This window comes from Delphinus delphis, chromosome 13 (genome assembly GCF_949987515.2).
Source record: "Delphinus delphis chromosome 13, mDelDel1.2, whole genome shotgun sequence".
Taxonomy (NCBI): Eukaryota; Metazoa; Chordata; class Mammalia; order Artiodactyla; family Delphinidae; genus Delphinus; species Delphinus delphis.
The window spans coordinates 3,173,865-3,187,468 of record NC_082695.1 but is presented as its reverse complement, the minus strand read 5'-3'; the positions used below and the strand labels follow the sequence as shown (position 1 = coordinate 3,187,468).

General features: G+C 43.8%; 1 protein-coding gene across 2 annotated transcripts in view; it reads left to right on the top strand.

Moving 5' to 3' along the window:
* Positions 1-13,604, top strand: part of GLT1D1 (glycosyltransferase 1 domain containing 1) — a 149,615-nt gene that overhangs the window by 107,306 nt on the left and 28,705 nt on the right. The window contains exon 13 of one of the 2 annotated variants that reach the window (XM_060027864.1): positions 12,358-12,480. The exons of the other annotated variant lie outside the window; for it this stretch is intronic. Coding sequence (XP_059883847.1) covers positions 12,358-12,396 — 39 coding nt within the window. The 3' untranslated portion in view covers positions 12,397-12,480. Of the gene's footprint in view, positions 1-12,357; positions 12,481-13,604 lie in introns of those variants that run through there. 2 annotated transcript variants of the gene reach the window in all.

Genomic DNA, 13,604 nt, shown 5'->3' with positions numbered 1-13,604 from the left:
TGTCCTGCACGTGCCTGCAGGGCAGACGTGAAAGCATCACGTTTACAGAAGCAAGTGTAACCGGGAAGAGAGAAATTGGACTCCACGCTGGATCTGTCTCTCTTTCACTGTATCTTTTCATTGTAACCTTTCGCTGCTTTTACTGTTATAATGGTACATAATGGCCTGCCTCAGGGAACCCTGCCCGCTTGGGAACGGCTGCAGAAAAGAAGAAACTAACACATCCCCTTCCCGAGGCTGGCCATTCCAGGAGATGTTTTGTAAGACTGGTGGCCCTTTTACTTTACTTCCTCACCGCCTCTCCCTCTCTGATTCTATAAAAGAAACTGGCAGCCGGACCCAGATGAGATGTTTTTTCGGAGACACTAGTCTGCCGTCTTTTCGGTCTGCCAGCTTTCCGAATAAAGTCGTATTCCCTGCCTCAGCACCTCATCTCCGATTCATCAGCCTGTCGTGCGGTGCGCAGAGCGAGCTTGGACTCGGTAACACTAGAAATATGGTTAAAATACCATATTTCAGTGTCAGGGCCCCGGGGGAGAACGGAAGGGGAAGGGGGAACCCTGAAATGGTTGTGTTTAAACCTGATATGCAAGATAATAGTAATAATAATACCGGGCTTCCCTGGTGGCGCAGTGGTTGAGGGTCCGCCTGCCGATGCAGGGGACACGAGTTCGTGCCCCGGTCCGGGAAGATCCCACATGCCGCGGAGCGGCTGGGCCCGTGAGCCGTGGCCACTGAGCCTGCGCGTCCGGAGCCTGTGCTCCGCAACGGGAGAGGCCACGGCAGTGAGACGCCCGCGTACCGCAAAGTAATAATAATAATAATAATAATAATAATAATACTACCAAATGCTACGGAGAGCTCACCATGGGTCAGCCATGATTCTGCGTGCTTTCTGTGGATTCAATCTGCACAATAAGCCTAAGAAACAAGTATATTTATGGTTCCCATTATACAGATGAGGAAAGAGAGGCATAAAGAGGCTGAGGATATCTTAAGGCGCCTGGTTTGTGGTGATGTGTTACAGTCTCCATAGGAAACGAATACATCCATAACACTCGACCTCAACGTGCCTGTGAAAAGTACTCGTAATACTGTTCTAGATGCTGAGGATGAAAGAGGAAACAAACTTTTCTGTAAAGCTTCCCTACTCCATCCTCCTTTATCAGGTGCAATTCTTATGTCTTCCTCCGTATTATCTCTGGTCCTTGTACTTAATTCCATTATGGTCCTTATCACCTTATATTATAAGTTATTTTTAAATCGATCATGCCCTGAGAAGAAGACCAATTTTTCATTCACGTCTCTTCCCTAAGACATTGCACAGTGTGTGGCTGAAAGCATGTACTCAGAAACTACTTGGTGAATTAAATAAAATTGCAGATTTTTTTTTTCTCTCTCTTTTTGGCCGTGGCACGCCGCATGCGGGATCTTAGTTACCCCATCAGGGATTGAATCCGCACCGCCTGCGGTAGAAGCGTGGAACCTTAACCACTGGACCACCAGGGAAGTCCCTGAATTAAATTAAATTATAAAGTTTTAATAAAGCCTTTTCAAAAGAAAAAAAAAAAAGAGGCAGAGGAAATGCTGACGTGACAACTTAACCCGGAAGTGAGCAGTTGGGTCTTTCTTTTGTCCACCACAATGAGAGCCTGATGGCATCTAAGTTAAGCTGCTACAGCAGATGCTGGGATATGTCCTTCATACTGTCCATCCGGAGGGAGGACTTCTTGCTCTCAGCCCTGTCTGGTGATGGCCCAAGTTAGCGAGCTTCCTTCCTGGAGGGCCCCCTGAGTCCAGGGATCAGCTGATGTGGGTTGTGGAGGCCCAACTTTCTCCTCCTACTTTGGACAGCTCCGTGGGGATGAGTCCTTCTTTGGGTGAGCATTGCAGCTCTGTGTTTCCAGACACTTCTTTTCCTTTTCTTCCACGACAGTCTCCATCTCAGGGTCTGGTTCCTGGGGACCTCAACCTGTGACACTTCCAGAAAGAAGACATCTGATCTTTCCCACACTTGGATACATGGCTTGAGAGAGTTGCATCGTCCACGTTCAACTTTCCACATTTAGTCCCAACCGTTCTTGCTTGAGAGAATGTAAATATCATCCGATATGTCTTAGGGAGGCAAAATCTTTCTGAACTCCTAGTCAGAAAAAGCGATGGAGTTGTCAACTGAAAAAAATGCACAGTGTGAGAGTTGTGAGTTGAGTTTTATTTGGGGCAGAATGAGGACTGTAGCCCAGGAGACAGCATCTCAGGAGCTCCGAGAACCTGCTCCAAAGAGGTGGCGGGGGGCGGGGGTGGGAAGAAGTCAGTAGATACGTGACTTTGGTGAAGGCATGCGTGTAGTCAAGCACACATCTTGGCAGAAGGTGGCTGCTCGTCACGAGGAGCTGACGTCATCAGGAAGGATTTGAGTGCTTTTCTAGACATGAGAAGATGCAAGAAATTAGACTCATAACATCTCCTGAAACTATCTGAAGGCCTGTTCTGCCAGTTTTTCCCAGAGCACCAAGGGCCTCCTTCCTGATCTCCACCCTGAACTCCTTTCAGGGGGTGTTGAAGGTCAGCGGCTGCAGTGGCCAGTGTCTTCATCGTTGTAGAGCCAGAGGGCGAGTGACAGTTTTTTTCTTTTCCATTATGGTTTATTACAGGATATTGAATATAGTTCCCTGTGCTCTACAGTAGGACCTTGTCATTTATCTATTTTATATATAGTAGTTTGTATCTGCTAATCCCAAACTCCTAATTTATCCCTCCCCCTTGGCAACCACAAGTCTGTTCTCTATCTCTGTGGGTCTGTTTCTGTTTCGTGGAAGTTCCTTTATGTCATATTTTAGATTCCACACGTAAGCGATATCATATGGTGTTTGTCTTTTTCTTCCTGACTTATTTCACTCAGTATGATAATCTCAAGGTCCATCTGTGTTGCTGCAAATGGCATTATTTCATTCTTTTTTTATGGCTGAGTAGTATTCCATTGCATATATGTACCACATCTTTATCCATTTATCTGTCAGTGGACACTTCGGTTGTTTCCATGTCCTGGCTACTGTAAATAGTGCAAGTGACAATTTTTAGTTGTCAGGGTGAAGTCAGATTCCTGCTACTGGCCCACCTGTGCAGGAAATGAGAAAGAATTCCCCAGGTGCCCACCCCATCCTTTAACTCTCTCTGCTGGGGCTTCCTTCCCCACCTTTACTGATGACAACCCAATACACGCAGGTGAATTTGTATTGAGATGGGTGTTTTGCAGTTACCCGCTCCCATTTGCACAACTCTCTAATAATCATACTAGCCTTGCGACCCCTAACCCACGGGCATGGGTAATAGAATAGAATTTTCAAGGTGTTAAAAACATAATTCTACACATGAGACTATGTCAGGCTTCATTTAACACATTAATGAGGGAATCGGTGGGAAATCAAAGCCAGTTTAAAGGACATGAGGAATTGATTGTCTATGCAGTCAGTGAAATTCTAAGAATTATAAAATAGGACCAGGTAAAAGTGTAGTTATTGTGGTTGGCTTCTCTAAATCATTTGCATTGCAATTTGACAAAAATTATTTTAAATATATAAATGTTCAGATTTGTAACACGTCTGAGTCCTAATCAGTTACACACACACACACACACACACACACACACACACACACAATATCTCCTCCTCCGAACTCTTAATGATGGCTACAATTAGTTGGTCCAGGAACAAACATTCAATCCAAGATAGGCAATCAGAATCTTCCCCTGAGAATTTTGAGATGGAAAGAGAGAAAAAATGCAAGCAGAATGTGGAATGAGGAGAGAGAGACAGAGAGAGAAAGAGAGTTTAAGGCGTTCATTTTCCAGAATCTGGTTGTTCTGTGTTTCTTGTCCTTTGGTTTAAAGTGACACCCCTTATCTTTAAAATAAATTCTGTTTTGCTTCTGTCGGTTTGAGCTGGATTTCAGTGACTTCTTACGGTTACCTGCCTGCTGCTCCTGAACGAGGCTGCTTGGAAGTCTGGAGCGCCGTTAATACAGGGCACCGAAAGGTCAAGTTTAAAAGCTCTGAGCTTGAGCCAAGCCTTCGTGGTTCCTGAGGTTCCCTGGCTTGTGGCAGCATCACTCCCATCTCTGCCTCCGTCTTCCCAGGGCATTTTCTCTATGTTATGAACTGAATTGTATCCAATTCATATGTTGAAGCCCTAACTCTAAATGTGACTGTATGTTGAAGGTAAGGCCTTTAGGGAGATAATTAAGAAAAAATAGAATCATTAGAATGGGGCCCTATTCCAATAGGACTGGTGTCCGTATAAGGAAAAGAAGAGCTACCAGAGACCTCTTTTGCTCCCCCCATGCCCAGAGGAAAGGCCACATGAGGATACAGCAAGAAGGCAGCCGTCTGTAGGCCGGGAAGCGCGGTCTCCCCGGAGACCAACCCTGGTGCCTCCTTCACTTTGGACTCCCAGCCTCCAGAACCAAGAAAATAAATGTCTGTGGTGTTAGCCACCCCATCTGGTATTTTATTTTGGCAGCTTGAACAGACTGATATACTGTGTCTTCTTTTCTCTCTTCTAAAAGGACACTGGTTGGATTTCGGGCTCACCCTAATCCAGGGTGATCTTATCTTGGGATCTCACCTCAATTACATTTGCAGAGATGCTTGGTCCAATAGTATCATGTTCCGGCTTCCCTGGTGGCGCAGTGGTTGAGAGTCTGCCTGCCGATGCAGGGGACACCGGTTCATGCCCCGGTCTGGGAAGATCCCACATGCTGCAGAGCGGCTGGGCCCGTGAGCCATGGCCGTTGAGCCTGCGCGTCCGGAGACTGTGCTCCGCGACGGGAGAGGCCACAACAGTGAGAGGCCCACATACCACCAAAAAAAAAAAAAAAATAGTATCATGTTCCAAGGTTCCAGGTGGGCATATCTTTGGGGGCCCAATTCAACCCACTCCACCACCATGTGTAATTTTTAGCCAATTTAAGACCACCAGGTATAAGCCAATACAGGGCCTCTGTTTTTATAGACCGTAATGTGTGTGGCACGCTCCGGAGTTGAGCAGTGTACGTGGTCTCCTGCACAGACACAGGCGACCTCCTGGGAGTGTGGGTGGAGGGCGGGGCATTTGACACCAGATCCCGCGAGATCATGTGGAATCAGGAGGCTGGTCCCATGGAAGAAGGGAGAGCATCAAAGCCCCCACTAAAGATGTGAGCACTTTAAAAAATCATCCAACTGCCGTGTGCTTATCCTGGGAGTGGAATGGGTGTAAACTTTCTTTAGGACTATTTGGTTTTCTGTGTGTGTGTACCTATATATGTAGATAAATGTATACACACAGAGTGCACAGAACAGCATCTCACTGAAGTAACACTGTACTGATTCCTTCCTGCCACTAGCAGTAAATATGTATTTTTAATATATGTATACTTAAATATTTACTTAAATCCATACATAAGTATATATTTAATTCATTTATTTTCATTTATAAATTAAATATTTTATAAATGTATAACTAGTTCTAAAATTATATGTATTTGTAAATATATAAATAAAATAATAAAAATTAAAATTAAAAATAAAATTATCCTATTAATTTCATTAATTATAATTTATAATTATCTATAATTAAAGGTAAATTGTATCTATAATTTTTTTTTCTTTTTGGCCGTGCCCTGCGGCATGTGGGATCTTAGTTCCCTGACCAAGGATCGAACCCGCACCCCCTGCATTGGAAGCACGGAGTCTTAACCACTGGACTGCCAGGGAAGTCCTTGTATCTAAAATTATTTAGATATAAACAAATACACAAATATAAATTATTATTTATGTATTTTATTAATTGTAATAAAAATTATCTATAGTTAAGACTAAAAAATTATCTACAGTTATACATACAATATATTGTATTTACAAAATACATGATGTTTTATATATATGTATATATAGAACGAAATACAAAAATATAACCTTTGACCTAGCAATTTCACCTTCAGAAGTTTATCCCAAAGACACAATCAGGGATGATTAAAAGCTTATATGAAAGGTAAGTTCATCACAGTGTTAATTATAATGGCCAGTGATTGCAAACAATGCAAATATTCAGAAAGAATGGATTGGTTAATGAAGTTATTGTATAGGTTTTACATGGACGAGTGTGCAGCCTTTAGAAATTATAGTATAAATGATATGACTTGGCAAGGAAACATAGGCACCCTAGTATGTGGAGTATGATCTCAGTTTTATTAAAACTTACACACATATGTGCATAACCCAGAACCTGTAATGGTTCACACACGTGTATTTGGGTGAAGAGGTTAGGGTTAACATTTATTTTCTTATGTATTTCTTCTGTGGCCTTCAAGTTTCCCAAACTGACCATACGTCATTTTTGTAGGTTAAAAATGATATTTTTTTTAATAATAAAAGAGATGAAGCAGGAAAAATCATCGCTAAGCCCTGACATCTGCATCCCTCAGTGACTATGTCTGGAGTTCCCATTAGATCCAAACCTTAATATGAGATGGTAACATGTGATTTCTGGAACAAACGAGCTGAGGCCGCGACATGAAATGAAGGGCATCGTTCCCTCTTTTTCTTAGATGTCTCACTGGAGCTATCTCTTCAAGAAAGAGTCTTAAAAATCTTCATCGAGAACAAAAACTATGTTTCATTTAAGTAGTTCATGGGCCTCTGGCTTAAGGCTGTATTTCAGTCTTCTTGGAAGTAGTTAATAAAATGGTAGCGAAGGGGGAGTTGGACGCAGAGGAAGGACACACTTCAAATACGGTGCCCTAGGGCTGAAAGTGGAAATGTTTATTTCATACCCAGACCAGCACCTGACTTTAATCTGAGAACGTTTTTTTTTTTTTTTTTTCTTTTTGGTGTTTTTTTTTTTCTTTGGTGTTTTTTTCTTTGGCTGCATTGGGTCTTTGCTGCTGTGCGGGCTTTCTCTAGTTGCGGCGAGCAGGGGCTACTCTTTGTTGCTGTGCGCAGGCTTCTCATTGTCGTGGCCTCTCTTGTTGCGGAGCACGGGCTGTAGGCACACAGGCTTCAGTAGTTGTGGCACGTGGGCTCAGTAGTTGTGGCTCGCGGGCTCTAGAACTCAGGCTCAGTAGTTGTGGCACACGGGCTTAGTTGCTCCGCGGCATGTGGGATCTTCCCGGGCCAGGGCTCGAACCGATGTCCCTTGCATTGGTAGGCAGATTCTTAACCACTGCGCCACCAGGGAAGCCCCTGAGAAGGTTTAAGGAGGAGAATTGAAGTCAACTTTACAGTTAACTCTGGGGTGGTGTGTAAAGGATCAGTATGGCCGATGTTGAAATTAACCTAATTGAAATTAACCCTTCTGTGACTGTCAGATTGTCAGCATGTATCAAGTCCACCTAAGACCCTACCCTGTGAAATCTTGACATTTGGTAGCAAGTGTGCTCAGTGGATTCACTGCAGGCATTCAGGATGCCAGCTGCAATTCAAAGGTGGCCAGAGTCACCTCAAGATTTAATGACCAGCCCAGGAGCGACAAATTAGCCAAACGTGGATGATTTCTGAGCTCGCAGAGCTAATCTCTCATTATTTCATAACCTCAGTTATTAGAATTTGAAAACCTCCAAAGAAGGGGCTTTATTTTTCCTGGTAGAAGGCAGTGGTGGTGAACTACACTGGAGAAAAGAAACTAGCCCCCTTTCTATATGAGAAGGTTATAGCACAGATCAGCTCAGAAGCATATAATTAATACCTCATTATCACTGGATGGGGAAGCATCATCCATCTCTGGACTTTCTTGTTCTGCCCCTGGCTGAGTCTTCATGGTGAGCAGTGAAGCTCAAACAACAAGGCTGCAGTTGGGGAAAACCTTTTCGGTTAATCTTTATCGCCCATAACACTTCCATGAAAAAATAAAGAAACAGTTTGTCAAGAGCTTGTCACAAGCCATGGAGGCTTCCATGTGGAAACGAACCATTTAATGCCTCAGTGGGAACCAAGACTTTTTCATTAAGCTGTCCAGGGTAATTTCATCATTCTGGAAAGTATTCCTCTTTCTTCTGTTCTTTTGGGTTGGATAGAAGCCAGTCGTTAGAAAGTCGACAGCTCTATCTGGGTGCCCAACTGCACGGTCAGGGCAAACTTCTTGAAGCACGCTGTTCAGAGCCATTATTTCCCACTTCGCTCTTAATTGATTTGTGCGTGTGTCTTCTCATGATTTGTTCTTTCACGATGGACACTTGGTTATTATCTCCATGCCTTCAACTACAATCCATTCCGATCTCATCCAGGTTTGCCTCGAAGGGGGTTCACACATTTATCCATTATCTGTTCACTCAACAAATAACCTTCGACCATTCATTATGGATCAGACACTGTTGTAGACATTGGGGAATTTGGCCATGAACCAAGAAGGGCAAGCATCCTACCCTCACAGGGGGCTATCTTCTAGAGGGCCACATGCCTCACATTCCCGGGCGTAAGGACCTATTTCTAGACCTACCAAGCCTTTAGGGAGACGGGAACCAATGTCATTTCTATCCCTTTACATGACACATCTTTGATTTGCATAATCACCCTTCTAGATAAAGGTTATTTTATCGTTTAAGCTTAATTTAATCAAGCATTAGCTGACATCTGAGGGGGTCTGAACCATTTTCAGAGATTACTTGTGCCACAGAAAGGCCCAGATTATTACTGGGGCCCTGGGGAAATAAAATGAGAAGCAGTCACTTTAATCGAACGTTAAGTGACCCATTGACATTTATGTGTGCAAACACGTGCATACATGCACACACATGCACACGTATCTCTAAGACTTTCACAGGGAAATGTTGCCCATCGGCTTATGGAAGCTATCTTTCTTCTCCTCTCTTTGGATTCAGTATGAAATGGAAATGTTACACGGACGCCGCCTACTATGTCTTTTAAACAGACCTTTTAAAAATACGTTTGAAGGGGGACTTCCCTGGTGGTCCAGGGATTGAGACTCCACGCTCCCAATGCAGGGGGCCCGGGTTTGATCCCTGGTCGGGGAACTAGCTCCCACGTGCCGCAACTAAGACCTGGTGCAGCCAAACAAATAAATGAATAATTTTTAAAATATGTTTGAATTTCCCTAGGAATCAAGGCGTTTTTTTTTTTTTTGTTTTTGAATTTGTAACACTTTATCGAGGTCGCACTGTTTATAACATTATATCCGTTTCCCATGTACAACATTATATTTTCACTTCTGTATACACTGCAGAGTACTCCCAAAAGTTTAGTTTCCAGGAATTCCCTGGTGGTACAGTGGTTAGGACTTGGTGCTTTCACTGGGGGGGGCCTGGGTTCAATCCCTGGTTGGGGAAATAAGATCCTGAAAAGAGAGAAACCGGGGAGTTACTCAATAGACAAAAAGTTTCGTTTCCATCTGTCACCATACCGTTGACCCCCTTTGCCCATTTTGCCCTCCCCTACCCCGCCCCTTCCCCTCTGATAACTACTACTCTGTTCTCTGTATCTGTATGTGTGTTTTTGTTTGGTTTGTTTCTTTCCCTTTTCTTTTCTTTTCCTTTTATAGTCCGCACATGAGTGAAATCATATGGTATTTGTCTTTCTCCATCTGACTTATTTCACTTAGCACAATGCCCTCAGGGTCCATCCATGTTGTCCCAAATGGTAAGATTTCATCGTTTTATGGTGGAGTAGTATTCCATTGTGTGCACGTGTGTGTGTGTGTGTGTGTGTGTGTGTCTCACACCTTCTTGACCTATGCATCTAGCGATGGACACTTAGGTTGCTTGCATATCTTGGCTATTGTAAATAAAGCTGCAATAAACATGGGGGTGCATATAGCATGGGGGGGGCTCATGGCCCCTTCCTCCATCTTCAAAGCCCACAGCACAGTATCTTCAAATCTCACCCTCCGCCCTCTGCTTCTGTCCTCACATCTCTCACTGTGACTCTTCTGTTTCCCTCTTGTAAGAATTTGTGACGACACTGAACCCACCTGGATGATCTAGGAGCTTCTCCCCATCTCAGGACCCTTAACTGAATCATACCTGCAAAGTCTCCTTTGCTATTAAAGGTCACAAATCCTCAGGCTCCACGGATTAGGTTGTGGACTTCTTCTGGATGGGGGGTGGGTCATATTCCATTTACTACAACATCTAAGTTGAGAGTTGGGGGAGGGGACAGAAACAGAGAGCTAATTTGATTAATCCACATTCCTGGCTTCTGCAAATCCGTCTATTCCAGGTCCGTCCTATGCATGTGTCATTTTGAGAATCAGGTGGTAAAGCGATCAGCTAATTACTACTCAGAGAACATTGATTAAATCCTACTGATACTGACCAGGGTTCTGGGCCTTCCCCAGTCAATACAAATAGATCAGAGGCCAGAGAAGAAATTCAGGCAAGGCTTTGTTGGGGCCCTTGCTGCAGCAGGGGGGAGTGAGAACCAGTGACAGGTTCCCTTGCTGGCTCCCCGAGGCAGGGCGAGCCCGTTCCTTGTATGGGGTGAGGGTAGGGGTGTGTCCAGGGGTCAGGCCAGAGGGATGCAGGGCGCATGCACAGTACCCTGTTTCTGCTCCCAGCTCTTCAGAAGCGACGGTTGGGTTTCTTTTGTTTTGGTCTTTTTGTATCTTGTTGTCCATAACTTGCGCCAACTGTGAATGCACGCAGTTATTTTTAGTCCCTTATAACTTCTTTGTATTTTATTGCTCGAGGAGACATTTGTCTAGGGGCAGGCACTGCAGCAAAGTGTCCCAGCTCCCAGCCTGTCTCACTACAATGCACATTTGTGCCATCTTGAACTAAGTAGGTTCTTAGTAAGATTCTGTGGAATTTATGAGTGATAATAGTGATAGCTTGTACTTATATAGTTCTTCCTTTGTTTCAGGTCCTGTTTTATTACATTAATATATATCTACACATTCTAGGCAGAAGGTAGTAAAAGCCTTCTCTGGAGGGTTATGGTGTTAATACATTACTGAAATTGTATTTTAGTTAAGCCTATTCACTTTTTTCATTATTTTCAAGGAGTGCTATCTATAGAATTAACTCCAATGGTGTCGGGCTTCTAATTTCAGCTTCCTTAGAAGACTATTTCCCTGGGAATAGGAGCAAAGATTAAAACTGGGCCTGAACAGCCGGAATTTATCAGGTGCCAATAAACCATTTCACTTAACAGCTCTTCTTTTTTTTTTTTTTTTTTTGCGGTATACGGGCCTCCTACCGCTGTGGCCTCTCCCGTTGTGGAGCACAGGCTCCGGACGCGCAGGCTCAGCGGCCATGGCTCACGGGCCTAGCCGCTCCGCGGCATGTAGGATCTTCCCGGACCGGGGCACAAACCCGCGTCCCCTGCATCGGCAGACGGACTTCCAACCACTGCGCTACCAGGGAAGCCCAGCTCTTCTTTTTTTAGATTTTTATTTATTTTTTATTCTTTGGCCGTACTGTTCAGTATGCAGGATTTTAGTTCCCCAACCAGGGATTGAACCCATGGCCCCTGCAGTGGAAGCTCAGAGTCTTAACCACTGGACAACCAGGGAAGCCCTTTAATAGGCTACTTGTTGTTTTTCCACACTGTCTTTCATTAAAACAATCAGCAACGGTTTAGGAGAGGAGCCCTGAAGGAGGAGGGGGGAGGGCTGCAAAGTTGACCCCAGTGTCTTGCCCATACTCATCAAGAGTCTGTTTTCCTACCCCTGGGTGGGAATCAGTCTGGCCTTTTGATTTGCTTTGGCCAATAGAATGCAACAGAACCAGTGTCTTATGAGTCCTGAGTCTGGACCGAAGAAGTGTTGCATGCTTCTGATCGTTTTCTTAGAAACCTGCAGAACCGCTGTGTAAATAAGCCCAGGCTAGCCTGCTGGAGGATGAGAGCCTTGGTGGGACAGAGAAGAGCCATTCCAGCTGAGGCCGCCCTAGACCATCCGGCCCGCAGCTGACCACAGATACATGGGCGAGCCCAGCCACAGTCAGCGAGCGTGGCTTAGGTCAGCCGGGCCACAGATTCCGGAGCAACAATTATAATAATTAACAAATCATTACAATAAATTATAATTCATAAACTGTATCATATATTACAATTAATAATAACAATACATAATAGTAAAAAAGAAGCCATCCACTTTCATTCCAAGTCACTGACATTCGGTGTGGTTTTGTTATGCAATAATAGATAAACGAAACAGAGTGAACTTGGGTGGGCTCTTCAGGCTGGATGTAAAAGAATGACAAAGATGCTGGCCACGTTAGGGTCAACCTTTTCAAGCATCATATTGTCTTAACTAGTTCTAACTCAGAGGTAATAATGTGATCTATACCGTTTTTAAAGCCAAACTGAGTCAATACTTTAAAATTGGGACATTTCATAAAGAAATCCCAATTTTGGCCTCTTTCCAGAAAACGAGACATCTGTTGATGCTGAGTGTGCGGCGGTGACTCTCAGCTGCTGCTTCTGGGGGATGCATGCTCGCATCCTCGCCGCTTGGTTCTGACTCCTGTGGTCAGCTGCAGCGTTGAAAACCAAACTGGATCACACTGGAATGTCAGGATTCCAGCTCCTGGCTGACTGCACACATTTAAGGTCCTCCTTCTGCAGCCAGACTGCTTTGAACTGAGCCCCGGATGTGCCATTTTCTAGCCGAAATAGCAGGTATACTTCTCAATCTCTTTAGGCCTCGGTTTCCTCATCTGTAAAATGGGAATATGAAGGTAACTTACGATGCAGGTTTGTTGTGAGAATCCAGTAGCTTATGACAGGCAAAGTGATTCGTCCAGGGCTTGGCACCTTGAACGCGCTGTGTGAGTGTTTGCTGTCCTCATCATCATGATCTTTATTAATTTCCGCTCCCTGTAGGTATGTGAGTTTTAAAACTTCTGCTCGAGTTCCCTTTTACTGCTTTATCTCCCACCCTGTTCCTGTGCTGTGAATTTACACCAGTGAAAAGAAAGGACAGCGGTTTGGCATATAGATTGGGGACATCGTAAGATTCCTAGGATACGGATTTTCAATTCTGTGTGGAGGTTTTCCATTGACTCCACGGTAGGAAACATCTCTAGGGCTATGTTGACCTTAAGAAAATCCCACAGGTATAGCCACTCTGGAGTGCAGTTTGGCAGAAAATATTAAAAGTAAAGATGTGATACCTCGTGACTAGGAAATTCCTCTCCTTAAAGGGCACCCTAGCTTCCCTCTCATGGTGCCTGGGTAGTCGGGATAGCATTTGTGCAAGAGTGATGATGTTTAAAATAAATTTAATTCTTAAAAATGGACAAAACTAAAATTGGCTTCCTTTTTGTGTAGAGTTCCATGAATTTTAGCAACGTATGGATTCCTTGTGCCTCCCTTTATTTATTTATTTTTCAAGTCAAATAGTTTTTTTATTTCTAAACCAAATTTCTTTTCTAGATCCTTGCCTCTTTTATTTTTCTAAAATTTTTAAAATTGGATATAGTTGATTTACAGTGTTGTTGTGTTCATTTCTGCTGTCCAGCAAAGTCAGTCAGTTATTTACATACATACAGCCACTCTTTTTTAGATTCTTTTCCCATCTAGGTCACTACAGAGTATTGAATAGAGTTCCCTGTGCTATTCAGTAGGTTCCTGTTTTTTCTAATTAGTTAATTAATTAATTTATTTATTTTTG